The following is a 25671-nucleotide window of genomic DNA, read 5'->3' on the forward strand; positions in this document are numbered from 1 at the left end:
ATAACTTTCTCACTCATCATTATTCGCTATTCATTAAGGATTATCCGTAATCATGGAAGCAAGTGTTTAGAAACATATCCTATTCTTATTTACAATAAAAGTGACTCCAAAATGATGCAATACCTTACTAAGCATTCATTATTATTGGGAACAAAGTCATCTGAAACACAACCAAAATAAAAAACAGCAAATGCATCCAACAAATGAGTAGAATCACAGGCTTGATGTAGTCATTGCATGCTATGAATATTGGACCAAATACTTAACTTTTTACTATTTTAATAGTTGTACCGATAATGGCACCGGAGGGAGGCTGATGTTTTATGGGCTCCTAACCAACTGTGCTATTTTATTTATTTTTTCGCATTGTTTGTAATTTATTTTGTACATAATGTTACTGTTACAGTCTCTTATGACCGAAAAGAGCTTCTGGATATCAGAACAGCGATTACTAACCCCAAACTGGATGAAGACTGCTTAGTGCCCTCCTGTACTGCCTGTTCACCCACAACTGCGTGGCCATGCACGAGTCCAACACCATCATTAAGTCTGTGGATGACACAACAGTGGTAGGCCTGATCACCAACAAACGATGAGACAGCCTATAGGGAGGAGGTCAGAGACCTGGCAGCCCCCTCAGGAGGCTGAAAGGATTTGGCATGGATATATAGCTGCACCATTGAGAGCATCCTCACCGGTTGCATCACCGCCTGGTATGGCAACTGCTCGGCATCTGACCATAAGGCGCTACAGAGGGTAGTGCCCAGTACATCACTGGGCCAAGCTTCCTGCCCAGTACATCACTGGGGCCAAGCTTCCTACCATCCAGGACCTATATACTAGGCGGTGTCGGAAGGCCCAAGAAATTGTCAAAGACTCCAGTCACTCAAGTCATAGACTGTTCTCTCTGCTATCGCACGGCAAGCAGTACCGGATCACCAAGTCTACGTCCAAAAGGCTCCTTAACAACTTCTATCCCCAAGCCATAAGACAGCTGAACAGCTAATCAAATGGCGACCCAGACTATTTACATTGAACCCCCCTTTGTTTTTACACTGCTACTCGCTGTTTATTATCTATGCATAGTCACTTTACCCTTACCTATGGTACATGTACAAATTACCTCGACTAACCTGTACCCCTGCACATTGACTCTGTACCGGTACTCCCTGTATCTAGCCTCATTATTGTTATTTTGTTGTGCTACTTTTTATAAAAAAATTTACTTCAGTTTTTTAGTAAATATTTTCTTAACTCAATTTCTTGAACTGCATTGTTGGTTTAGGGCTTGTAAGTAAGCATTTCATGGGGTCTACACCTTTTGTATTCGGTGCATGTGACAAATACAAATTGATTTGATTTGATTTAAGTGAACTTCTCCCAATACTTTTAGTCCCCACATTTTAGGGGACCATGTACAGAAAGTGCTTTAATTTCTAAACGGTTCACCCGATATGGATGACAATACCCTCAAATGAAAGCTGACAGTCTGCACTTTAACCTCATGTAACCTTGTTGTATCATTTCAAATCCAAAATGTTGGATTACAGAGCCAAAAGAACAATATGTGTCACTGTCACAATTCTTTTGGAGCTCACTGTAGGTTTGTGACAACACCAATACCACGATATTCAGAAGTATCGTGGCAAGTAAACAAACCATGTTTCAATTTCTTGAGGAAAACAGCCCTATTGGAAACAAACAGCATTATATTGTCATAGTATCATCATCGTATTCTACTGCGCACAGATGTCAATTCAACGTCTATTCTAGGTTGGTTCATTGAAATTACGTGAAAACAACGTTGATTCAACCAGTGTGTGCTCAGTGGGATCATGATACTGGTATCGTAACAACTCAATTTTGATATTGCTGTCTTTACAGCTCAGAGCTTAAATTAAACTCAGTTGAATGCAATTTCCCATAATACTGTAATCAAATAGTATGTCTCAGTGTTCATTATGGCCTACTTCTTTGTCATTATACACTACACCGTACCAGGTTTAAACAGATATGACATTCATTCATCTCAATATGGTATCAACAGACATACCTGCTATCCTATTCCATGTAAGTCCAACAACACATTTATTTATACTGCTGGCAATGGTGACAAGAATTATTCACTTAAGGTCAAACCTTCAAGCTTATCGATGCCTTACTTTCCTAAAACATTTTCTCGCTCCCTAGTATATTGAAAGATTTGACCTGCCCAACAAACAAATGCCACAGTTTCTGTGTGACCTGTTGCATATATTTGTACATACAATTGTATTGTATTCTTATTTTTAATAAAACAAATCTTTATGCATTTCATTTCTTCATATTTCATATAAGCATTTGGGTATACATGGCAGTGTTGGTCAGTGTGATGCACCACTTACAGTGCTGTCATAGGCTATCTGTACAACAACTCCACTATTGTCTATTAGGTGTGGTCTTTCCCAATGTGATAATCTCTGGTCTTTGTCCATGAATAATGGGATTCTGTGCCCTTTCCTCACTTGAGCAACAGGTGCATATATTTCTCAATGTTACAACCCTTCCTCTGTCCTCTCTGTCGATCCCACAGTGAGCTCCACTTCCACTGTCTCACAGATGTTAGGTATTGAGTATGTGGATGTCTGTACATACACCAACCATGTGTGTGACTGTGTATATGAGCATGTAAATGTCAAAATATATCCACTGTCACCCATGTGTGTTCCTTTCCTATCCCACTGGCTGGCGAGCACAGTGAGAAAGCGGGACTGTAATCAATGGGTCACGGCCTTCTGGGTGCCTGAACAGGCATGGCCGTAAATCCCGATAACATGGGTGGAGCCGGAAAGACATTCCCATGGATACCCTGTCCTATGCCCCCAGCTGCATGTGTCTGGGTTCTGCCCGTCATGCCAGCTGTTCTGTTAACGTGACAATGGCCAAGGTGTTTGACAAACAGATGGGATGGTGTGGTGATGGGATTGGTTAGTGGACCAGAAACCTGCTAGTCCTGAGCACATCCCCTTGCCTCTTTGGTAACACTTTACTGTGTTCTTACGATTGTGTCGTTATTCTTCAGTGTAACATACAATCATTATAGTAGCTAACACAGTAATAAAAACACGAGTTATTGTGTTACCATGTCCCTCAAAATACAACAAAAGAGTTAAGAGTGACACAGTATTCTAAGGTGCATTCAATGACATTTCCAAATACATCATAGTGTTTAGATGACAATGAGAGTCCAAAGTGAAATTTCAAATGTTGTCAACAAAGGTGAAATCACAAGACAAAGGCCATTGTTTAGGCACGTTTCCAACTCAACTATAGCTGTGGACACTGAGCCCTTTCCAGCTTCGTTAGCCCTCCTACAGTTACGTCAACGGCCACGTGTGACACTGCTGCTAACAATACGCTAGTCATCCTGGGTATGAATAGGGGTTTGGTTGGTGGAGTCTGACGATTGCTCTCCTGAGTAAACAGAAAACAAGCAGGCCACTGACAAGTCTCCTCCACTCCTCCGAGTTCTTCCGCTTACTCATCCAGCCTGATTCACTCAGGGAGACGGTCGTACAGGAAAGACAGATACACACGTTTAAGGTACACGTACTAATCCGAATACACACGATATCTGTACAATCTGTACAACAGTGTACAATTGAGCACAGAGAGTCTTCCTGACATGACTGTCCCTGGTGAAGAAAATGGGGGAAAGGGGATAACAGTGGTGTGTGTGTGTGTGTGTGTGGTGCGTGTCAATAGGTGTGTTTGACAGTGCATGTCTGTTTGTCTGTTACCCTATGTGTGTGTACAGATGTGTGTGGAAGGTTAAGGGTGTCAGAGGTCACCTTAATTCTCTTCTGAAAAGAATCCACAAAAGAGTCAGATATCTATGCTAATGGTTCCCCGCACACGCGCACACACACACACACACACACACACACACACACACACACACACACACACACACACACACACACACACACACACACACACACACACACACACAAAGGGGTAGGGGGTGGGGGGAGGACTAGGAGCTGCTGTTGTTTTCTGGGACTTTGCTGCAGCCTTTGTCTCATTACTTGCATATTCTGCATTCTGCTTCAGACACCGACTCCTGTTCGAGGAAAATCCTTCTCCAGCCGGGCCCGGGATGTGTAAAATTTACCACGGGGGTGTCCGGAATTTCATACTTTGCTTCCAAAACAGCTAAGCAACCTGGGAGCCAGAGTGAGGAGCCCAAAAGATACCACACAGCCTGGTTTGGGGCAGAGAATCCACTGGCTAACTCATTGACCCTCCTTTTTGTGTCCACAGCCTCCATCTCGTTTTCCACCTCTTTTGGGATGTGAAACTGGCTTCTCCTTTCTCTCCACGCCGGGGCCTTGGAGAAGGATGCCCAACGGCCGTCAGCGACCGTCGCAGAGTTTTGGTGGAATTCTCGCACGCACGGTCTGACCAAGATAAGGAATGCCTGGCTGGTGTGAGTAAAGTGCGGCTCCCCGGATTGAGACGGAGCGCAGGATTATGTTGGTCGTGACGGTCGCAGCAGTGCTGGTCTATTTCTCAGTGCAAAACGACGGAGCCTCAGCGGCCCCTGGGAAGGCATGTTGGCTCGGAAACCCGTCAGGTGTGGGTAATGGGAGCTGTGTGGGTGAGTTGGGTTCACATCTGTACTTTAGCAAAGTGTGCACTTGTTGGTACAGTAACATTTTTGTTCACTCTAGAACAGAGACAAACTGGTTGTAGGGACTTAGGAGCATAGTGTTATGTCTATTTACTTATAGACATATAGTCTATTTACTTATTTTTTGATTTTGTGAAAAATCTAAGATTAACAAATTGGACCTTAATAAATGTAACTTGATCCTAAAGTCTTACACTTTGACACATGTAAACGATAACCAGTACCAGTACATAAATGATATTGAGCTCCATTATCTAGCACTGACATTCTGTCTAATATTCAAATTACAAGGTACATTGTATTGGTAGTACTCCCCTTACATTAGCCTTGCATTATTTTCAGTCAGTCTCCTCACCACTATACATTACAGTACATGTAACCGAAGGCGTCTGACACTATTTCGTTTTTGGCTGTGGCAAGTTGGTAAATAGTGACCCTTACACAAGGGTTACCTTTATCCCTGAGGGAAAACAGTGAGTGGGAGAGTAACAGACGGACTCCTCATGCGTCACAGCGAGCTGGCTGGGCAGAGTGTGTGATCTGGGTAGGGCCGGTCCTAGCTGGCCGTAGACAGTACTGGTCTCTGGTCAGTTGGACGAGCGCCTGCCTTTAGTGGTGTCAGTGGAGGCTTAAGTCAGGGTTATCCCCTCACACCCGGAGAGGTTATCCCCTATGACCGGGTCATGCCACTCCCATCGTCATCATGACAAGTGTAGTGGACGCAGTGGAGACTTGTGGAATGCATTCTCCATGGTCAAGAGGTTATCCCCTAGACTGGGTCACTTCCATGGCAGGTGTACTAGATTATAGGGGGAAATTCCAATTTGATGTGAACATATGTCACTTGTTACACAAATATCTCCCATTTACATCAATGCATGATTTACACATTGTTTAAGGGGATTTTTTAAAAATCAGAAACGAAGATGGCCCCCAAGGATGGCCCTGAATGGTCTGCATTGTGTATCCTAGCAACTTAGTAATGACCTGTTTTTAAAGTTCTCCATCGGGCATCATTGACCTCACGAACCACCACACAGACAGATGATTCATTGTTTTTCTGCCCCTGGCCTATGGAGATTCATTGTTGTCTTCATTCCTCAACACCAGTGACTGGTGTCCATGGATGCACATGATAATGATGCTTCACCCATGTGTTGACATGGGCATGTTAGACTAGATTAGCATGTTGTTTTGGGTCAAGGTCAAAGGAAGAGCTATCCAACAGAACACGTCTAGTATTCACGTTGTTAACCTTTTCAACGTGTCGCAAGGCAATGGTTGTCTCAGATGTTCTGTTTCTGATTTTGGATTCACTCTGTTAACAGTTTCTCTTCCAAACAGCATGAAATAATTATATTTGAGTGAAATATAACATTATTTGGTATGTTACGCGCTAATATGATTTTAAACTTCCAATGACTGGAATGTCCAAGACAGTCTTTACTGACATATGAGGATGTTCACCATGTGAAAGGAGAGTATGAAAGCACATGTCGCTAAGAGACGACTGTTTTATTGGGAAGCAGCCAGAGCTGCCTTGAACTCTGCCCCATTAAACGCCATCAATAGGATTTTAGACAGCAACATTGATTCAACTCATTCAATAAAGGTATCAGCACAGAACAGCCCACATTGAAAAGGGACTGCCAGTAAAGTTACAAATTCTATAGCAATCGTGACTTGTGCAGCCCTGGACGTCTTTGTGTCAGGAAACTATGTGACAGTAAGGAGAAAATGGACAGCTATGGATTACAAACTGCCACACTATAGTACTGCACACTGTGCACTGTTTACTCACCTTGAAATGTCCAAACTGCGTCTGCATGCCACTCATTTGATCTCAAGCGGTTTAATGGGAATATGCATTTAGATTTTCTTCAGTTACTGTATCAATGCATATATTCTGCCTAGTTAGACGGGCCGTTGAGTTTTGGCCGCATGACACAAGAAATGTGACTATTCAGCTTCAGCTCCTAAAATCTCACTAGAAATGAGGAGGTATTTGAGGTGTAACAGTAACATTGTAGGCTTCCTATGCTATGGTATTATATTATATTACATTGATTCAGCCTCAGAACATTTTCCCAGAAATATTTTTAGTAGCTCCGTGTATTCTCACATTGAAAGCGCTCTGGCAGTACTGCAGAGTATGACTCAGTTGGTCCCGTCTATTACCTGATTCCAAATCTTAGGTTACTTCCGGTCCAAAATGTGGGTCCAGTGTGCGTCACTTCTGAAATCCCTAACATCACAGTCCTCCAGGTTTATACAGTATTTTGGTTGTCTGATGTGATAACGACCATTATCATACACTATCTACCATCTATGATTTAGAATCTATGTTCCTTTTGGAAAGCTCCAGAGCCCTATCTGATCTTCGGCCATGGTAAGGCTATATACCGGATGGACCTTGACGGAGGGAATCAAAAAAGGGTTGTGACCGGTGTTGGAAACTCTATTCTACTGGACTTCCACTACACAGAGGGGAGAGTTTACTGGGCCGATAAAAAGACAGGGGTCATCTACAAAGCAGCGATGGATGGAACACAGAGACAGGTGCATCCACATACTACTGGTTCACCTTAAACAATGAATCACCTCAAAAAATTCAACAGAATGTAATATTACGGTGTCCATATAAGGACAGAGTCGGAGTCGGAGTCACAAGAGTCACAGTCACCTACCTCTTGAAAAGAGTCTCTCGATTAATGCCACAACACCCCGCCTCCCCCTCTCCCCACCGCAAATAAACAACCTTTTCTTTTCTTGAACTAACACTTGCACTTTTCTTATTATCATTGCATTTGCTGATCGCTACTTATTGAGGAAGATTAATGTGCTTACTATGGACGGTGATTTGCAGTTGTCTCTCTTAGCTACATAAGATGAATGCACTGTAAGTCGCTCTGGATAAGAGTGTCTGCTAAATTACTAAAATGTAAAATGTAATGTAAAATTCTGTCCTAATATGGACACTGTGACTCTGAGGCTTTCCTAATATGGCCACCGTATCCCATGGACAAAGTATTACCTCCTATTTGTCGCTGGTCAATATGCTAATACCTATTGTATCCAAGGTTGAGTCAACGACATGAATGGTTATAGATCCACAACTGTACTGCATCCTTTTCAGAAGCTGCACTCGTCTGAGAAAGGGATCTCAGGCCTTGCGGTCGACTGGGTTCACAATTTTGTCATCTGGACCAGTGGAGAAGTGGGAAGTATCAAAAGAGTGGATACAGATGGTAAAAACGAGAGGACTCTTCTAAGACATTTATCTCAGCCAATCTCCATAGCAGTCGCCCCAAATGACAGGTAACGCAATACATTATCTCAACATGTATCTCTGTATGTTTTCAAGTAACTATGAGTAAGATTAGAGCACCGGTGACAAACATTCCAATGCAGTTCCTTAGAGTTACCCACCATCTTGTTTGTGGGTTACTATAATGCTTGGCCTTTAAAGGGTCCTTGCCTCTTTTAACACGGCTGGCACATACCTGTAGGTGTAATCTGGCAGATTGCCACTCACTTACCTCCACTCTCTGGTCAGAGAAAAAGGGAGCCATTTTGACCTTCAGAGGCGATTGCTTCATGCCAGACAAGTATAAGTGAAGTACACCAAAACACAGATACATATATTTTTTGATTATCTGTATTTTTCCTACGTGAAATTCTCTCCTGTTCACCAATGTGTATAACACTGAGTGTATAAAACATTAGGAACACCTTCCTAATATTGAGTTGCTCCCGCTTTTGCCTTCAGAACAGCCGTACCTCGTTCAAAGGCACTTCAATCGTTTGTCTTGCCCATTCACCCTCTGAATGGCACACATACACAAACCATGTCTCAAATGCCTCAAAGCTTAGAAATCCTTATTTAACCTGTATCCTGCCCTTCATCTACTGTACACTTATTTAAATGGATTTAACAAGTGACATCAATAAGGGATCATAGCTTTCACCTGGATTCACCTGGTCAGTCTGTGTCATGGAAAGATCAGGTGTTCCTAATGTTTTGTACACTCAGTGTTGTGTACATTCAATCTAACCTTGTGTTAATGTGGATGGCTAAATTTGGTGTAATCACCAATACCCAGAAATTGCATGTGTACTTGCTGAGGCATGTCTGGGCATGTCCTCTTACCAGATTTCAAGTCTTCAATGTGGGCCACTTCCTTATCCCTAAAACCACTATACCTTTCCTCAGATTTATATTCTGGCTGTCCGACGGGATCACACCCAGTATTCAGAGGTCAGATGTAACGGGAGAGATGATTACTACAGTGCTGAAGATTCCGGAGAGACTGGGAGGGCTGTCGGTCGACCGGACGGACAAGAGACTGTTCTGGGTCCAGTTCAGTCTGGAGGGAGAAAGTGCCATTGGGTCGTGTGACTACAACGGGAATGTTGTCAATGTCATTGACCAGCCACTACTGTAAGCAGATGTCATTATAGTTATATCACTCATTTGTCAGCACAGGTGACATATAACTCCAGTGGTTAAATATCACTGTTTTGACATATTCTAATGAGACAGTGTTGCAAATGGGCAGCTATCTGTATTTAGCACTAGAGCAGTATACTGTATAATTAGATACATCACTTGTAGATCGGTTTATATTATTGCTAACTTCTGAATATTCTTCCCACTAGGTCTCAGTCTTTGGGGATGTCTGTGTTCCTGGAGCAAGTCTACTACACTGATATGAGTTCACGGACCATACGGCAAGTCAATAAGTACTCAGGGGTTGAGGCAGAGAACATCAACCTAAAGCGAATGACACACCCCTCTACTGCTGTCAAGGTGGTACATCCCCTCAACCAGCCAATTGAAGACTCCATGCCTGTCTTTCCAGGTCAGAGTTCAGTGCATTTTAGCTGTTTCTTCAATAAGTTTGGTCCAACTCTGTTCCAAAACCTTGAACTCTGTTCTAAACTTATTCCATAACATTTTTAATGCAGCGTGTGATGGTCGTACAGGAGTGTGTGTGAATGTGTGCTCCAACCTAGCTGAGCAGGGGATCTGCCAGTGCACTAAAGGCTTTGCTCTTAGCAAACATGGGAACTACTGTGAAGGTATGGTATTCATTCATTTAGCCCCAGTGCTGGGTTATGTTATGCTTTACTATGCTTTGATATACTATGTGATGTTATGAAATTGCAGTATTAGCAATTTATTGTATTAATTGTTGAGTGTGGAATGGAGGATTACCTACAAGGATTACTAAGAAATAATTAGACTAAACATACAAAAATGTAATCCTAGATGTCAATGAGTGTGGCTTGTGGGACCACGGCTGTTCCCTGGGCTGTGAGAACATTCCAGGCTCCTACTTCTGCACCTGCCCCAAGGGTTACGCTCTGCTTCCTGATAGGAAAACCTGCCAAGGTAAGACAGCACTTCTGCAAGAAAGCAATTCTCCTTCAAGGTCTTTGCTGATCCTTGACCAAAAATGGTATTGTCTTGTTGATTTGGAAAGTATGGTTATTTACTTCTGAATGTTTCTCTTGACAATAATACTATAAGAGAACAGCACTTTGTTGTACATGTTGTGTGTTTAGACTTTGAGATTGTGTGCAATGCCAGCTAATCTTGTGTTCAGTATTGAACACTAGTTACAGCAAATGTTTATTTTGATTTTGATTAATTAGGATCCCTATTAGCCAATGCCAATGGCGACAGCCAGTCTTACTGGGGTCTGACATATAACGAAAAATACATTACAGACAAAAGACTTACATACATTTAAAAACATTAACATATTGTGTGTGTGTGTGTGTGTGTGTGTGTGTGTGTGTGTGTGTGTGTGTGTGTGTGTGTGTGTGTGTGTGTGTGTGTGTGTGTGTGTGTGTGTGTGTGTGTGTGTGTGCGTGTATCAGTTACACATACATGTCAGTACATACACACAACAAGTAAGTCACATGAGGGAGAGTCGTTGTGCCGTGAGGTGTTGCTTTATTTGTTTTTTGAAAGCAGGTTTGCTGTTCAATTGCGCTATATAAGATGGAAATTAGTTCCATGCACTCAAGGCTCTGTATAATACTACACATTTCCTTGAATTTGTTCTGGACCTGGGGACTGTGAAAAGACCCCTGTGTGTAAATTGACTATACAAAAATGTGGAATTTCCAACACATTGATGTTTCTTATAAAAACAAGATGTAAAGCAGTCAGTCTTTCCTCAACTCTTAGCCAAGAGAGGCTGGCATGCATAGTATTAATGTTAGCCCTCTGAATACAATGGAAGGCAAGATGTGCCGCTCTGTTTTGGACCAGTTGCAGCTTAACTTCTGTGCAGCACTTGACCATATGACTGGACAATGATTAAGATAAGATACAACTAGAGCCTGCAGGACCTGCTTTGTGGAATGTGGTGTCAAAAAAGCAGAGCATCTCTTTATTACGGACAGACCTCTCCTCATCTTTACAACCATTGAATCTATATGTTTTGACCATGACAGTTTACAATCTAAGGTAACACCAAGTAATTTAGTCTCCTCAACATGTTCAACAGCCACACCTTTCATTCCCAGAATCAGCTGAGGTCTAGAACTTAGGGAATGAATTGTACCAAATACAATGCTCTTAGTTTTAGAGATGATCAGGACCAGTGTATTCCTGTTCACCCATTTCAAAACAGACTGCAACTCTTTGTTAAGGGTTTCAGTGATTTCATTAGCTGTGGTTGCTGATGCTTATATGGTTGAATCATCAGTATACATGGACACACATGCTTTGTTTAATGACAGTGGCAAGTCATTGGTAAAACTAGAAAATAGTAGAGGGCCTAGAGAGCTGCCCTGCAGTACACCACACTTTAAGTTAGAGAAGCTTCCATTAAAGAAAACCCTCTGAGTTATATTAGATAGATTGCTCTGAATCCACGATATGGCAGAAGTTGTAAAGCCATAACAAATATGTTTTTTCAACAACAGGTTATGGAAAATAATATCAAAGGCTGCACTGAAATCTAACAGTACAGCACCCACAATCTTCTTATTTTCAATTTCTTTCAACCAATCATCAGTCATTTGTGTCAGTGCAGTACATGTTGAGTGCCCTTCTCTATAAGCACGCTCAAAGTCTGTTGTTAATTTGCTAACAGAGAAGTAACATTGTATTTGGTCAAGCACAATTTTTTCCAACAGTTTGCGAAGAGCTGGCAGCAAGCTGACAGGTCTGCTGTTAGAACCAGTAATGGCCCCTTTACCACTCTTGGGTAGCGGAATTACTTTGGCTTCCCTCCAGGCTTGAGGACAAAGACTTTCCTCTAGGCTCAGAATAAAGATATGACAGATATGAGTGGCTATAGAGTCAGCTACAGTACCATCCTCAGTAGATTTCCATCTAAGTTGTCAATGCCAGGAGATTTGTCATTATTGATCGATGACAATACATTTTCCACCTCCCCACACTAACTTTATAAAATGAACCCTTATGTCGTCTTTACATTCTGTATACTCCCCTTGTCCTGAGGGTCAAAAATGACCTGCCTTCACTAAACCCCTAAAATAAAGCAGCTTCATTGAATTTTAAACCCCATATCTATTTTGCATGAAGAAACAACCTGTCATTCATCACAAACTTTGTGAATATCTGGGTTTTCCCTCTTCACAATACAGAAAGACTGCATTTAATCAGTGGACACCACTCGTTATATTTACAACACACCTGTCATACTTGTTTTATTTACTAAAGTAGAGGATTATTATTATTATTATTGCTAAAGGTACTGCATAGGATTTAACATACATTTTTAGCAAGAGATAGCACTTGTATAGCCTAAGAAAGTGGCAGACATATGCAAAAAGTAGTTTTGAATGCATTTTATTGAAGGGAAACAATAACAGTCTTCAACTTTTTTGGAAACATATTGATTTACTCTTATATACTGTACAATGACAAATTCAACTACAATATACTAGTCTTTTCACATTTCTTTAACCATTGCCTCCACCTACAAGGTGTATAAACAACAACAATAAATAAGAATAAAATACGATAATAAATAGGGACAACATTAGCCTCTACAACACTGAACAGTGCTGTAGAGGCTACTGTGCGGGGGAGGCGCTCCCTTCTTTGAATGTGTGGGGTTACAAGTGCCTTTCCCAGCTTCTCCAGGAACACCCTCCTCTTGTTCCGCTTATCAGGCTTCCAGGTAGGGCTGATCTTGTTCCATATCTCAAAGGCATTGTATGAGGACACATCAATGATGTAATGGAAGATGACCAGGGGCCAGCGGGCAGTCATCGTCCTGCAGCTGTAAGTTCCAATCACCTTGTCCAGGTTGTCCACGCCTCCTTTATTGTGGTTGTAGTCCAGGATTATGGCTGGCTTCCTGTCCTCACGATCACTGATATCAGCTGTTTTGTGCAGTGTGCTCAGGAGGACCACATTCTTGTTCCTCTTTGGGAGCTGAGAAACTAGAGTGGTGGTGGGGGTGAAGGCAAACTTTGATAAGAAGGCCTCTCTCCCCCTTGTTGCGAGGAGTGCAGAGGGGAGCTTAGGCTTGTTCTTTCTAACTCTGCCAACCATGGTGATCTTCCTCTTCAAGAGCTGTTGGCTGAGTTCACAAGAGGTGAAGAAATTGTCACACGTGACATTGTGCCTCCTCAGTCCATCTGTCACATCAAGCACAACCCGCATCCCCTGGTTCTTCTCCGGGCCTCCACTGGTCGGCTTCCCTGTGTAGACTTGAATCTTCCAAGCGTAGCTAGATTGTGCGTCACAGGCCATCCATATCTTGATGCCATACTTTGCTGGCTTGCTGGGAATATACTTCCAGAAAGGACAGCAACCTTTTGACAAAAGAGATTACTATAAGTAATTAGTATCAGTGTCACAGAAAACAATCACATAAATCAATGATATTACAGCAATACATAGAAAAATTAACAGTGAAAATCACTTACATTACAGACATGGAACCAGTTGCTCATTCACTGTTACTTCAGGCCCAGGGTTGTAGAGGAATGACAGACACTCCACTCACTTCTCCCAAACCTCTCTTATGGTTGCCAGTTTGTCTCTCACACGTCTTGCAGGTCTTGACTCACGGTCATCAAATCGTAGCATTCTTGAGAAAGTGTGAAGTACTTCAGTTGCATCGTGGCACAGAAAATCGCCTTTCCACTCTTTGCATCCCAGAGACTACATGTAGCCTCACCTCAGGACCTATACACACCTGCTAAGATTAGCAGCCCTATCTAGGCATGAAGGTCAATCTAATCCATCCCTTTCCTGTTGTCTCCAAATTTACAGAAAACCTCCAAATTTGTCATCTCCGGGATGATTTTTTCGATGGCTAGTGTGATGAACATGCAGAATGTTGAGTCGATTTCCTGGGCATGGGCAGCTGCATGTCTGTGGGCCCTGGGGTCATACTTATGACATTTTGTGCTGCCATCCTGCCCTGGTTGTCATATGGTGACAAGGACCATGTTATTTTTTTGTTCTTTTGTCACAACTGTCTTCAAAAATGGACCAAGGCGCAGCGGGTATGTGGATACTCATATTTTAATTCAAAAGAGTAAAGCATCCACCGGAAAAACAATAAACAAGACAGCAACTCAACACACCTGCCTTCAATTGGGAGTCCAATCACCCACACAACATTTAACACACACAAACCCCCTGCCACATCCTGACCAAAACTAACACAATTACGCCCTCTGCTGGTCAGGACGTGACATCTTTGACAAAAATGTCTCTTTCAGCTTGGGGGATTTCTTCTTCATCTGAAGATGACGCATCGTGCTCTGGGTTGCATTCTTCCCCATCTTCTTCTTCAGATAACTCCTCCTCTTCTAAATCATTGTTCTCTTGTCCTCCTGGACATCTGAAAAAAATCAGATCTGCGACCTGTTGGGCACTGAAATGTGCACTCATGGCTTCAGCAAAGAGAGTACTGGGGGGACAGTCACCTTTATCGCCTCTAACTGCATTCCCCATTAGTAAACAATGCTTTCAAGAAATGTTTATTTTGTCTTAAATTGTTTTTATTTTGTCTGTGAACTTGAGTCATGTGTGGGGTCGTGGTGGGGTCATGGATGGGAGATGCTGCACACGCACAAGACAGTTTTAGTTTTGTCTGAGTTTAATCAGTAGCACACAATCTCAATTTCTCATTGTGTGTGTGTGTGTGTGTGTGTGTGTGTGTGTGTGTGTGTGTGTGTGTGTGTGTGTGTGTGTGTGTGTGTGTGTGTGTGTGTGTGTGTGTGTGTTTTGTGGTGTGTAAATTATTTTATAACTGGTGGATCAAAATGACCCTAAGACAGTCTTTGTAACCTGGTGGTGTACAGCTTTCATGGAAATATGAACAAATGCGATATTTCACTTTTTCTAATGTTGGGGTCACTCTAGGAAAAGTCATCAAATTTCAAGTTGAAAAAAATATCATTTAGGGGGTTTTCTCTGCTGTTAGACATAGTGGCGGGTCATTTTTGCCCCTGGAGACAACACAAGGGTTAAAATGTGCAATGCTTTTCTTTCATTATTATTATTATTTTTTATACTTGAGTACAATGGCTCACTGTTCGTTGTTGGCATTTCCTGCCTAAGTCTGCCCACTTTGTCTATAAAATAATCATTAAAATAATTGGCAACATCAAATGGTTTTGTGATGAATAAGCCATCTGATTCGATGAAAGAAGGAGTTGAATTTATCTTTATGCCAATAATTTCATTTAAAGTACTCCAAAGTTTCCAGCATTCTTTATATCATTGAGCTTGGCTTCATAATACAGTTTCTTATTGTTTTTGTTGAGTTTAGTTACATAATTTCTCAATTTGCAGTAGGTCAGGGAGTCAGATGTGCAGACAGCCTTATTAGCCACTCAGTTGTTCAATTCCTTTCAATTCCTCATTATGGAGCCTCATCAGTTTTAACAGTACGTTTCTTAACAGGTGCATGTTTATCAATAATTGAAAGAAGCAATTTCATAAATGTATCTAATCAAATCAAATGTTATTGGTCACATACACATGGTTAGCAGATGTTATGCGAGTGTAGCGAAATGCTTCTAGATCCGACAGTGCAGCAGTATCTAATAGGTAATATCTAACAATTCCACAACAAAACCTAATATCAAACAAAACCTAATACATACAATCTAGTAAAGGAATGGGATAAGAATATATAAGTATACAATACATGGATGAGCAGCGACAGAGCGGCTAAGATGCAATAGATAGTAAAGAATAGATAGTGAAGGATACAGTATACATTATATACATATGAGATGAGTAATGTGAGATATGTAAACATAATGCCAAACAAAGTGGAACCAAAGACTCTCCATGGTCAGGGCGTGAATCATAAAATTAAAGTGACTAGTCTTCCATTTTTTAAAGTGGCCAATGATATCAAGTCTGTAGGTTGGCAGCCGCCTCTCTTTGCTAGTGGTGGCTGTTTAACAATCTGAATCTCAATTGTGCCCCTGTAAAAGTTAGTGAGGGATTTCGGTGACAAGCCACATTTTTTCAGCCTCCTGAGGTTGAGGAGGCGCTATTGCACCTTCTTCACCACACTGTCTGTGTGCGTGGACCACTTCAGTTTGTCGGTGATATGAACACCGTGGAACTTAAAACTTTCCACCTTATCCAATGCTGTGACGTTGATGTGGATAGGGGGGTGCTCCCTTTGCTGTTTCCTGAAGTCCACAATCATCTCCTTTGTTTTGCTGACATTGAGTGAGAGGTTATTTTCCTGAGTTGGAGGCGTGCACGGCCACACAGTCGTGGGTGAACAGGGAGTAAAGGAGGGGGCTGAGAACGCACCCTTGTGAGGCCCCAGTGTTGAAGATCAGCGTAGTGGAGGTGTTGTTTCCTACCTTCACCACCTGGGAGTGGCCCGTCAGGAAGTCCAGAATCCAGTTGCACAGGGCGGGTTCGAGACCCACGGTCTCAGGCTTAATGATGAGTTTGGAGGGTACTATGGTGTTGAATGCTGAGCTGTAGTCAATGAACAGCATTCTTACATAGGTATTCCTCTTGTCCAGATGGGATAGGGCAGTGTGCAGTGTGACGGCGATTGCATCGTCTGTGGACCTATTGGGACAGTAAGCAAATTGAAGTGGGTCTAGGGTGGCAGGTAAGGTGGAGGTGAAATGACCCTTGACTAATCTCTCAAAGCACTTCATGATGACAGAAGTGAGTGCTACATGGCGATAGTCATTTAGTTCAGTTACCTTAACTTTCTTGGGAACAGGAACAATGGTGGCCCTCTTAAAGCATGTGGGGACAGCATACTGGGATAGGGATTGATTGAATATGTCTGTAAACACACCAGCCAGCTGGTCTGCGCATGCTCTGAGGATGCAGTTTGGATGCTGTCTGGGCCGGCATTCTTGCGAGGGTTAACACGTTTAAATGTTTTACTCATGTCGGCCATGGAGAAGGAGAGCCCACAGTCTTGGTAGCGGGCCGTGTCGGTGGCACTGTATTGTCCTCAAATCGTGCAAAGAAGTTGTTTTTAATTTGTCTGGTTTAATTTGCAAGACGTCGATGTCCACGACCGGACTGGTTTTGTTTTTCTAACCCGTGATTGTCTTCAGACCCTGCCACATACGTCTAGTTTTTGAGCCTCCACTTTGCGACTCCACTTTGTCTCTATACTGACACTTTGCTTGTTTAATTGCCTTACAGAGGGAATAACTTCACTGTTTGTATTCGGTTATATTTCCAGTTGCCTTGCCCTGATTATATGCGGTGGTTCGTGCTTTCAGCTTTGCGCAAATGCTGCCATCAATCCACGGTTTCTGGTTAGGGAAGGTTTTAATAGTCACAGTCGGTACAACATCTCCTATACACTTCCTTATGAACTCGCTCAACGAGTCAGAGTATACGTCAATGTTATTCTCTGAGTCTACCCGGAACATATCCCAGTCCATGTGATCGAAGCAATCCTGAAGCATGTAATCCGATTGATCACTCCAGCTTTGGATACACCTAAGCATGAGCGCTTCCTGTTTAAGTTTCTGCCTATAGGAGGGGTCAGATTTATCAAAAGGAGGGTCATGGTCAGATTTGTCAAAAGGAGGGTGGGGGAGGGCCTTGTATCACGGAAGTTAGAGTAGCAATGGTCGAGCATGTTACTCAGTCGTGTACAGCAATCAATATTCTGATAGAATTTAGGTAGCCTTTTTCTCAAATTAGCTTTGTTAAAATCCCCAGTTACAATAAATGCAGACTCAGGATATATGGTTTCCTTGATGTACGTCTTGGTATCCGCTTGCGGGGGGATATACACGGCTGTGACGATAACCGAGGAGAGTTCTCAGCATTTGATTGTAAGGAATTCTCTGTTTGGTGAACAAAAGGACTTGAGTTCCTGTATGTTGTTACAATTACACCATGGGTCGTTAATCATAAAACATACACCCACGCCGACATGCATGTCCCCAGCTAGCCATGTTTTCGTGAAACAGAGTATGTTACAATGCCGGATATCTCTTTGGAAAGCAACTCTTGCCCAGATTTCATCAACTTTGTTAACTAGGGACCGGACATTAGCGAGTAATATACTCGGGAGCGGTGGGTGGTGTGCGCATCTGAAGCCTCAATCGAAGACCGCTCCGGCACTCTCTCCTCCGGCATTGTTTTGGGTCGGCCTCTGGAATCAGTTTGTATGCCCTGGGAGGTGCAGACAAAGGATCCGCTTTGGGAAAGTCTTATTCCTGGTCACCATTTCACAATGGTGAAATGTATGAGTAGACCGACATAGGCCCCTTACTTTGATTGTTTCTCATTGACTTCACCTGAACCAATGTAATCCAGATGGATTTGAACTTTTTTAAATCATAAGTTCATAAGTGATTTCAAGCTAAATAAAGTTATGTCAGCATATTTCAAGAGATTTCAAGGCAGAAAGCTGGGGCGGCAGGGAGACTAGTGTTGGACTAGTAACCGAAAGGTTGCAAGATCGAATCCCCGAACTGACAAGGTAAAAAAAATCTGTCGTTCTGCCCCTGAACAAGGCAGTTAACCCGCTGTTCCTAGGCCGTCACTGAAAATAAGAATTTGTTCTTAACTGACTTGCCTAGTTAAATAAAGGTAAAATAAAAAAATAAAAAGTTAGAAAGCTTCAATTTAGTCTCCACTTCAGCATTACCAGGTAACTGTGGTACATCACACACGTTCGTTGAATGTGGGACTTGGACTTAGAAAGCATTCTCATTACACTTTCACCTTTTTGGAAGGGATTAGTGCAGACATCTTAAAGGGATTTAATTCAAGTGCGTAGAGGTTAAGAGGCTTTTTTTCCACTAACCATCTGGCTTTGTCCAGTGAAAACTGTGTTGTTGCCAAAAATTGACAAGAGAGTAAAGTTGTCATGCACGCTACTTATTTAGGCCCATAGCTCCTCTGGGAGCGTTAGCCATTGACAAATCCACTCCACTGTTCTGGGCAGTCCTTTCCAACTAAATCCAATTCCGGTTTTCTTTGTGTCTGCTTCTGTAACGTGTGCGCTGGGAGTCAGGAAACAAGTTCAGGGAGTGAATAATCAATAAACTAAACATAACACAAAACACGAATAACGCACAGACATGAAACAGAAACAATGACGCCTGGGGAAGGAACCAAAGGGAGTTACATATATAGCGCAGGTAATCATGGAGGTGATGGAGTCCAGGTGAGTGGGGATGGTGACAGGTGTGTGCCATAACGAGCAGCCTGGTGACCTAGGGGCCAAAGAGGGAGCACAAGTGACAGCTACAAGCTCCTGCCTCCATGCACATCGACCTTGGATTTAGATGTTGTCACTATTAGTGTTATCTTAGGTGGGGTTAGGAGCATCACTGGTATAAAGTAAAATCTTAAGTAAAAACACTTTAAAGTACTACTTAAGTAGTTATTTTAGGTATCTGTACTTTACTTTACTATTTATATTTTTGACCACTTTTACTTCACTACATTTTTAAGGAAAATAATGTACTTTTTACTCCACACATTTTCCCTGACACCCAAAAGTACTCGTTACATTTTCAATGCCTAGCAGGACAGGAAAGTGGTCCAATTCACTCACTGATCAAGAGAACATCTCTGGTCATCCGTACTGCCTCTTACATGGAGGACTCAGTAAACACAAATGCTTTGTTTGTAAATTATGTCTGCGTGTTGTAGTGTGCCCCAGGCTGTCCGTAAATGTAAAAAAACAAGAAAATTGTGCCAATTTGAAATGATTTATACTTTTACTTTTGATGCCTAAGTATATTTAAAACCAAATACTTTTAGACTTTTACTCAAGTAGTATTTTGCTGCGTGACTTTCACTTTTAGTCTTTACTTTTACTCAAGTATGACAATTGGGTATTTTTTCCACCACTGGTTTTCATCGCTCACAACCCTTCGTGCATAGCCCTTAATCATTTGTGATTGTTGGTTCTGTAGTGTGTTCACTGATGTTGTAGCATGAGAGTGAGAATATTATTGCCTGAGCATCGGATGTGGCCCGAGGTTTAAGTTCAACGCACAACATGCAATGCTTTGCGCGTGAAACAATTGATAAGGTCAGCTCAGGCAAAAAAAAAATGAAATCAGTCAAAGTAACTTGACATCTGATTCTGGAATAACATGTTTATTGGATTATTACCACTTCAACTGAGATAGAGCTGCTTTGCAACATTATATTATCATGAATTTCGAATAAAGTCATCTGTATGTCCGCCAAGCTGCAATACACCACTGGGTTCTTTATATCTTTGCTAATTATCTGCCCTTGCATCAACAGAGACTTCACCATGTCTGGCCAATATGACCCAGTGCGATAATGGATGTCTTGCTACTGATGAGGGGACCATCTGTGTGTGTCCAGAGGGGTCCATACTACAGCCGGATGGACAGACCTGTAGAGGTACTACTACACTAAATGTTTTCCTAAAACCACTGGAGATGTGTTAAAGAGTGGAGCTTTTATCAGTGTTACGGAGTGGAGCTTTTATCAGTGTTACGGAGTGGAGGCTCTATCAGTGTTATGGAGTGGAGGCTCTATCAGTGTTATGGAGTGGAGGCTCTATCAGTGTTACGGACTGGAGGCTTTATCAGTGTTACGGAGTGGAGGTTTCATCAGTGTTACAGAGTGGAGGTTTCATCAGTGATACGGAGAGGAGGTTTCATCATTGATACGGAGTGGAGGTTTTATCAGTGTTACGGAGTGGAGGTTTCATCAGTGTTACAGAGTGGAGGTTTCATCATTGATACGGAGTGGAGGTTTTATCAGTGTTACGGAGTGGAGGTTTTATCAGTGTTACGGAGTGGAGGTTTTATCAGTGTTACGGAGTGGAGGTTTTATCAGTGTTACGGAGTGGAGGTTTTATCAGTGTTACGGAGTGGAGGTTTCATCAGTGTTACGGAGTGGAGGTTTCATCAGTGATACGGAGTGGAGGTTTCATCAGTGATACAGGGTGGAGGTTTTATCAGTGATACGGAGTGGAGGTTTTATCAGTGATACGGAGTGGAGGTTTTATCAGTGTTACAAGGGGGAGGTTTTATTGCTCAGTGTTACTGAGTGGAGACTGTGTCACTGAATCTCTCCCTTTTTGTGTGTGTGTGTGTGTGTGTGTGTGGGGGGGGGGGGGGTTCACCCAGGCTGCTCCTCTTCCGACCGAGGGGGCTGTAGTCAGCAATGTTCCCCCATCACTCCTGGTAGGTGGGAGTGTGACTGTCTGCCCGGGTACAAGATCCACCAAGACGGTAAACGCTGCACAGCCACTGGTGAGTCCTCACTGATACACACACACCACATACGCTGTCACGCATACAAGTACATGTAAACACACACAATAAATAAACACACAGGCACACACACATTCACATGCAAAAAGAGATATGTTTGCCCTCTTGTTTTTGATTTGTCATCACTTCATTTTATTATGTTCCAGGACCCCCACCTTATCTGCTGTTTGCCAACATAGTAAACATCAGACGTGTTAATCTGGATGGGACTGGTGACCAAAGCCTTGTGGAGGAGCCGAGGGGAACAGTGATAGCTCTGGACTACGATCCTGTACAAAACAAAGTAAAGAAACGCTTTGGGTTTTCAAAGGTAGCAGTGATCTAACAGTGAAGTCAGTTATACAACTTCAAAACTGCAGCGCAAAATCACTCGACTGTTCTGAATTTACTATGGAGCACTTTGGGTCAGCTGCATTCAGATCTGTTGCCACCTATTGGTCATTGCTGGTTACTGCATGACTCTCAATGAAGGGGAAGTGAAACTGTTTGGTCCATGTCAGGCAATGATGCTTACGAGGCATATTGATTAAAAATAATAAAAGGTGTGTGTTTTCCTAGGTGTACTTTGCCAGTACAGTACTGAAGCAGATTGAGAGGGCTGATTTGGACGGCAGGTCCAGGGAGGTTTTGCTCACTGAGGGGTTGGACTCACCAGAGGGCCTGGCTGTGGACTGGGTCAACCGCAAGCTCTACTGGACTGACCGAGGGTGGGTGGTGTACCCCAGGGTTCAGAACTAGGGCCAATGCTATTGTCAGAACCTCATTTAAATTTAGCACACACACACCTACATTGACATTCAGACTGAACTATTTGAAGTTCTAACAATGAATTATATCATGCATGGTTTGTTTCTATTCTATTCATTCTCCTCAGATTATATCTACTCTTTTTTAATGTATTTTTTTATCTTAGGCCTTGGACATGACTTTTGAATTCTGTCTTTCAGCCTCTCAACTATTGACCGCAGCACCTTGGATGGCTTCGACAGAGAGACCATTATTAGCAAAGGCATACAGAAACCAAGGGGAATTGCAGTTCATCCTTTAGCCAAGTACGATATTTTAATATATTTCTTTATCAGAATTTTTGCTACACATTGTCCTCTGCCTTTTAATTGCAGATGGGTGAGTTATCATTTCTGTTCTGTTTCTTGAGGAAGTTGTTCTGGACCGATATGGGTACCAGGCCTGTGTTGGAGAGTGCGTCTTTGGAAGGAAGTGACCGTGCGGTCATTGCGAGCACCGACTTGGTGTCTCCTAGCGGTCTGACCATTGACTTCACTGAAGACAGGCTGTACTGGTGTGACAGCAAGAGGGGCGTACTGGAGATGGCATCCCTGGATGGCTCCAACCGACAAGTCCTGACAGAGAACGAAGTAGGTGAGGCTTCTGTGGAACACACACACACACACAGTCAAAAGGTTATAGCCTATATTAACTAAATATGATACATATTCTTATTGTAATTTCATTGTCTCTTCTGATTGGTCCAGGTCGACCTTTTGACCTGGTAGTGTTTGAGGACAGGTTGTGGATCACGGACAGGGAGCAGCAGCTGCTCCTGAGTGTTGACAAGCGGACGGGGATGAACCCAGAGCGTCTACATGGCAACATGGTCCAACCGGCATCCATAGTTGTGGTTCACCCCCTCGCCAAGCCAGGTAGCAAGAAGAGTGAGAGAGAGAGACTCCATAATATTATTGTTAAAAACCTATGTTTGCTTTATTGCAGTCTTTTACCAAATGTATTTAATTGTCATCCTCAGGAGCAAATGTTTGTCTCTATCAAAATGGGGGCTGTGCTCAGGTGTGCGAGAGCAGGCTAGGATTCGCCCACTGCTCCTGTCACTCACACATTGCCCAATCAGCTGATGGCAAAGATTGCTTGCCATCCTACGGATCAACAGGTGATATGAACCCCAGTTGACACCTTTCATAAAGATTCAGGTTGAGTTTGATTTTAAAAGATACAACTTTGGTCTGCTCATCATTTTTCCTACAGATTCTGGAGATGGCGAGTCTGCAGACCCGTTCTCTCTGAAAAACAAAACTTTGAACGATGAAAGCATGCCTCTCCCTGTGCCTGGTCTCTCTACTGACGGGGAGGAGGCAGAGGACAACATGGACGAAGGGAGTGAGCCCACACTCTTCATTGAGAAGATGGTGTCAGGTAAAAGCCACACTGCTATAACAAGAATACTATAGATTTCATACTGGCACAAAATGGCTGCAACTCTGATTTTGTCTACATATAGAGTTTATACAGTGAAATTGGTATTTTGAAACATTTTCGGCAACATCCTTGCACTTCCAGACCAGGATGACTGTTTCTCTCTCCGGTGTGATGTGAATGCACAATGTCTACTGGATGGAGGCAACCCCACCTGCCACTGCCTGGAAGGTTTCACTGGGGATGGAGAGCTGTGTGTGGGTGAGTGCGTGTGTGCATACGTGTGTACTTGTGAACTCTTTTTGACTTCTAATTAAATTCCTATTTAGGAGAATTGGTCCGGCAGGTAGCCTTTAAAGAGCATTTGGCAAGTGACCGAAAGGTCTTTAGTTTGAATCCCCGAGCTGACTAGGTGAAAAATCTGTTGATGTGCCCTTGAGCAAGGCACTTAACCCTCATTACTCCTGTAAGTTCCTCTGGATAAGAGGATCTGCTAAAGGGACTTAAATGTAATTCCTGAACTCCAAGAAGGGAATTAGGTGTGTATCTTGATGTGTAATGTTGTGTTTCTAGACCTTGATGAGTGCATGTTGGGGATGACCCTGTGTAGTATCCAGAGCTCAGTGTGTGTCAACACCGCTGGAGGATATTACTGCCAGTGTCGCCCTGGCTTCAGTGGAGAGGAACACCACTGTACCGGTGAGCACTCACTCATGAACTTTGATGATTTAAAATTCATTTTCATATCATTTACATTTTCACAATCGTTTTCATGCTGTTTTCTTTCCCATTTAGATATTGACGAGTGTAAAATGGGAACACACAAATGTGATGAGCGAGCGGAATGCATCAATACTATAGGGAAGTACCGCTGCAAGTGTCAAGCTGGCTACAGTGGTAATGGACACACATGCCAAGGTGCAGTTCTACACACTGTATCTTAACAAACATTACTACTGCAACAGCCTCTATAAAGATAATTATGCTCAACTTCTCCTTAAAGTTTTTTACGACATCACCATAATCCCCTTTGTCTCACCTCCTTTTTTCTTTGTGTCTCCTCCCTCTCTCTCTCTCTCTCTCTCTCTCCCTCTCTCTCTCCACCCTCTTTCCCTCTGCATGTTTGCAGAGTTGTCAACTACGTCCTCGTGGGTGACCACCAGTAGGCCTATGGACGTCACCAGCCAATGGCTGAACACTAACACAGTGGAGAGCTGCCCCTCATCTCATGACACTTACTGTCTCTACGAGGGAGTCTGCTTTTACTTCCCAGAGATGGAGTCCTATGCCTGCAAGCAAGTACCTCTATTTCCCTCCTTGTACATGGGTCAACACCGTTATTTACTGACTTGTCAACAACATTAGGGGGGCAAAAATACTGTTTTTATTACTCTTATCCAATCCTTTCAGATACAGTGGCTGGGAGTTCGGGGTTAATATTGTTTCTTCATGGGGATTTTCACTCTAGTAAGTCAGTCTTGATAATGGCAGTAGGTGGCACTATTGTTCCATATATACAGCTTTTCTTTACCTATGGTAACAAAGTGAGATAAAGGATTGCATCAACAGTGGGATAAAGGATATAGAACAAACAGTAAGATATAGGATTCTAAAGTTTGCCGCTGCATTGGTCTGCAAAATATACAGAAATGTTCTCAATAAGCATTCGGTCGACTTTTCTCATAAATCAGCCAACACCAGTTTTGAGTTTTGTTGTTTTTCAGAATTTGTGTTGTGTCATACTGTATGTGTGTGTGGTGTTCCCAGCTGTATCTCGGGCTACATGGGAGAGCGCTGTCAGTTCAGTGATCTGGAGTGGTGGGAGCTGCAGCAGGCCGAACAGGAGAAGAGAAGGAACGTGGCTATTGCCCTGGGCATGGTGGTCCTCATCACCCTGCTCTCCATCGCTGCCTGCGTCACCTACTGCTACGGGTGAGAGAGAGAATTGGGGTGGTGGGGGGACTGGGATTGTTGGTTGGGTGGGTCTTATACCACAGTAACTCTCAGTGTAATAAATCATGTACTTAACCTGTAACAGGCTGCCGTAGTCCTTACCACGTTTTGGTCAAAAACAGATGTAGCTGTGG

General features: G+C 42.8%; 1 protein-coding gene across 1 annotated transcript in view; it reads left to right on the plus strand.

Moving 5' to 3' along the window:
- Positions 1–3389: 3389 nt before the first annotated feature.
- LOC115205115 (pro-epidermal growth factor) overlaps positions 3390–25671 on the plus strand; it is a 31572-nt gene continuing 9290 nt past the window's right edge. The window contains exons 1-22 of the mRNA XM_029770782.1: positions 3390–3582; positions 4303–4639; positions 7032–7231; positions 7809–7990; positions 8886–9113; positions 9332–9534; positions 9641–9754; positions 9945–10067; positions 20412–20534; positions 21269–21394; positions 21562–21725; positions 21974–22122; positions 22363–22467; positions 22572–22795; positions 22909–23076; positions 23181–23321; positions 23417–23584; positions 23729–23845; positions 24158–24283; positions 24380–24502; positions 24714–24879; positions 25352–25516. Coding sequence (XP_029626642.1) covers positions 4513–4639; positions 7032–7231; positions 7809–7990; positions 8886–9113; positions 9332–9534; positions 9641–9754; positions 9945–10067; positions 20412–20534; positions 21269–21394; positions 21562–21725; positions 21974–22122; positions 22363–22467; positions 22572–22795; positions 22909–23076; positions 23181–23321; positions 23417–23584; positions 23729–23845; positions 24158–24283; positions 24380–24502; positions 24714–24879; positions 25352–25516 — 3242 coding nt within the window. The 5' untranslated portion in view covers positions 3390–3582; positions 4303–4512. The remainder of the gene's footprint in view (positions 3583–4302; positions 4640–7031; positions 7232–7808; positions 7991–8885; positions 9114–9331; positions 9535–9640; positions 9755–9944; positions 10068–20411; positions 20535–21268; positions 21395–21561; positions 21726–21973; positions 22123–22362; positions 22468–22571; positions 22796–22908; positions 23077–23180; positions 23322–23416; positions 23585–23728; positions 23846–24157; positions 24284–24379; positions 24503–24713; positions 24880–25351; positions 25517–25671) is intronic.

This window comes from Salmo trutta, chromosome 13, assembly GCF_901001165.1.
Source record: "Salmo trutta chromosome 13, fSalTru1.1, whole genome shotgun sequence".
In the NCBI taxonomy this organism is placed as follows: domain Eukaryota; kingdom Metazoa; phylum Chordata; class Actinopteri; order Salmoniformes; family Salmonidae; genus Salmo; species Salmo trutta.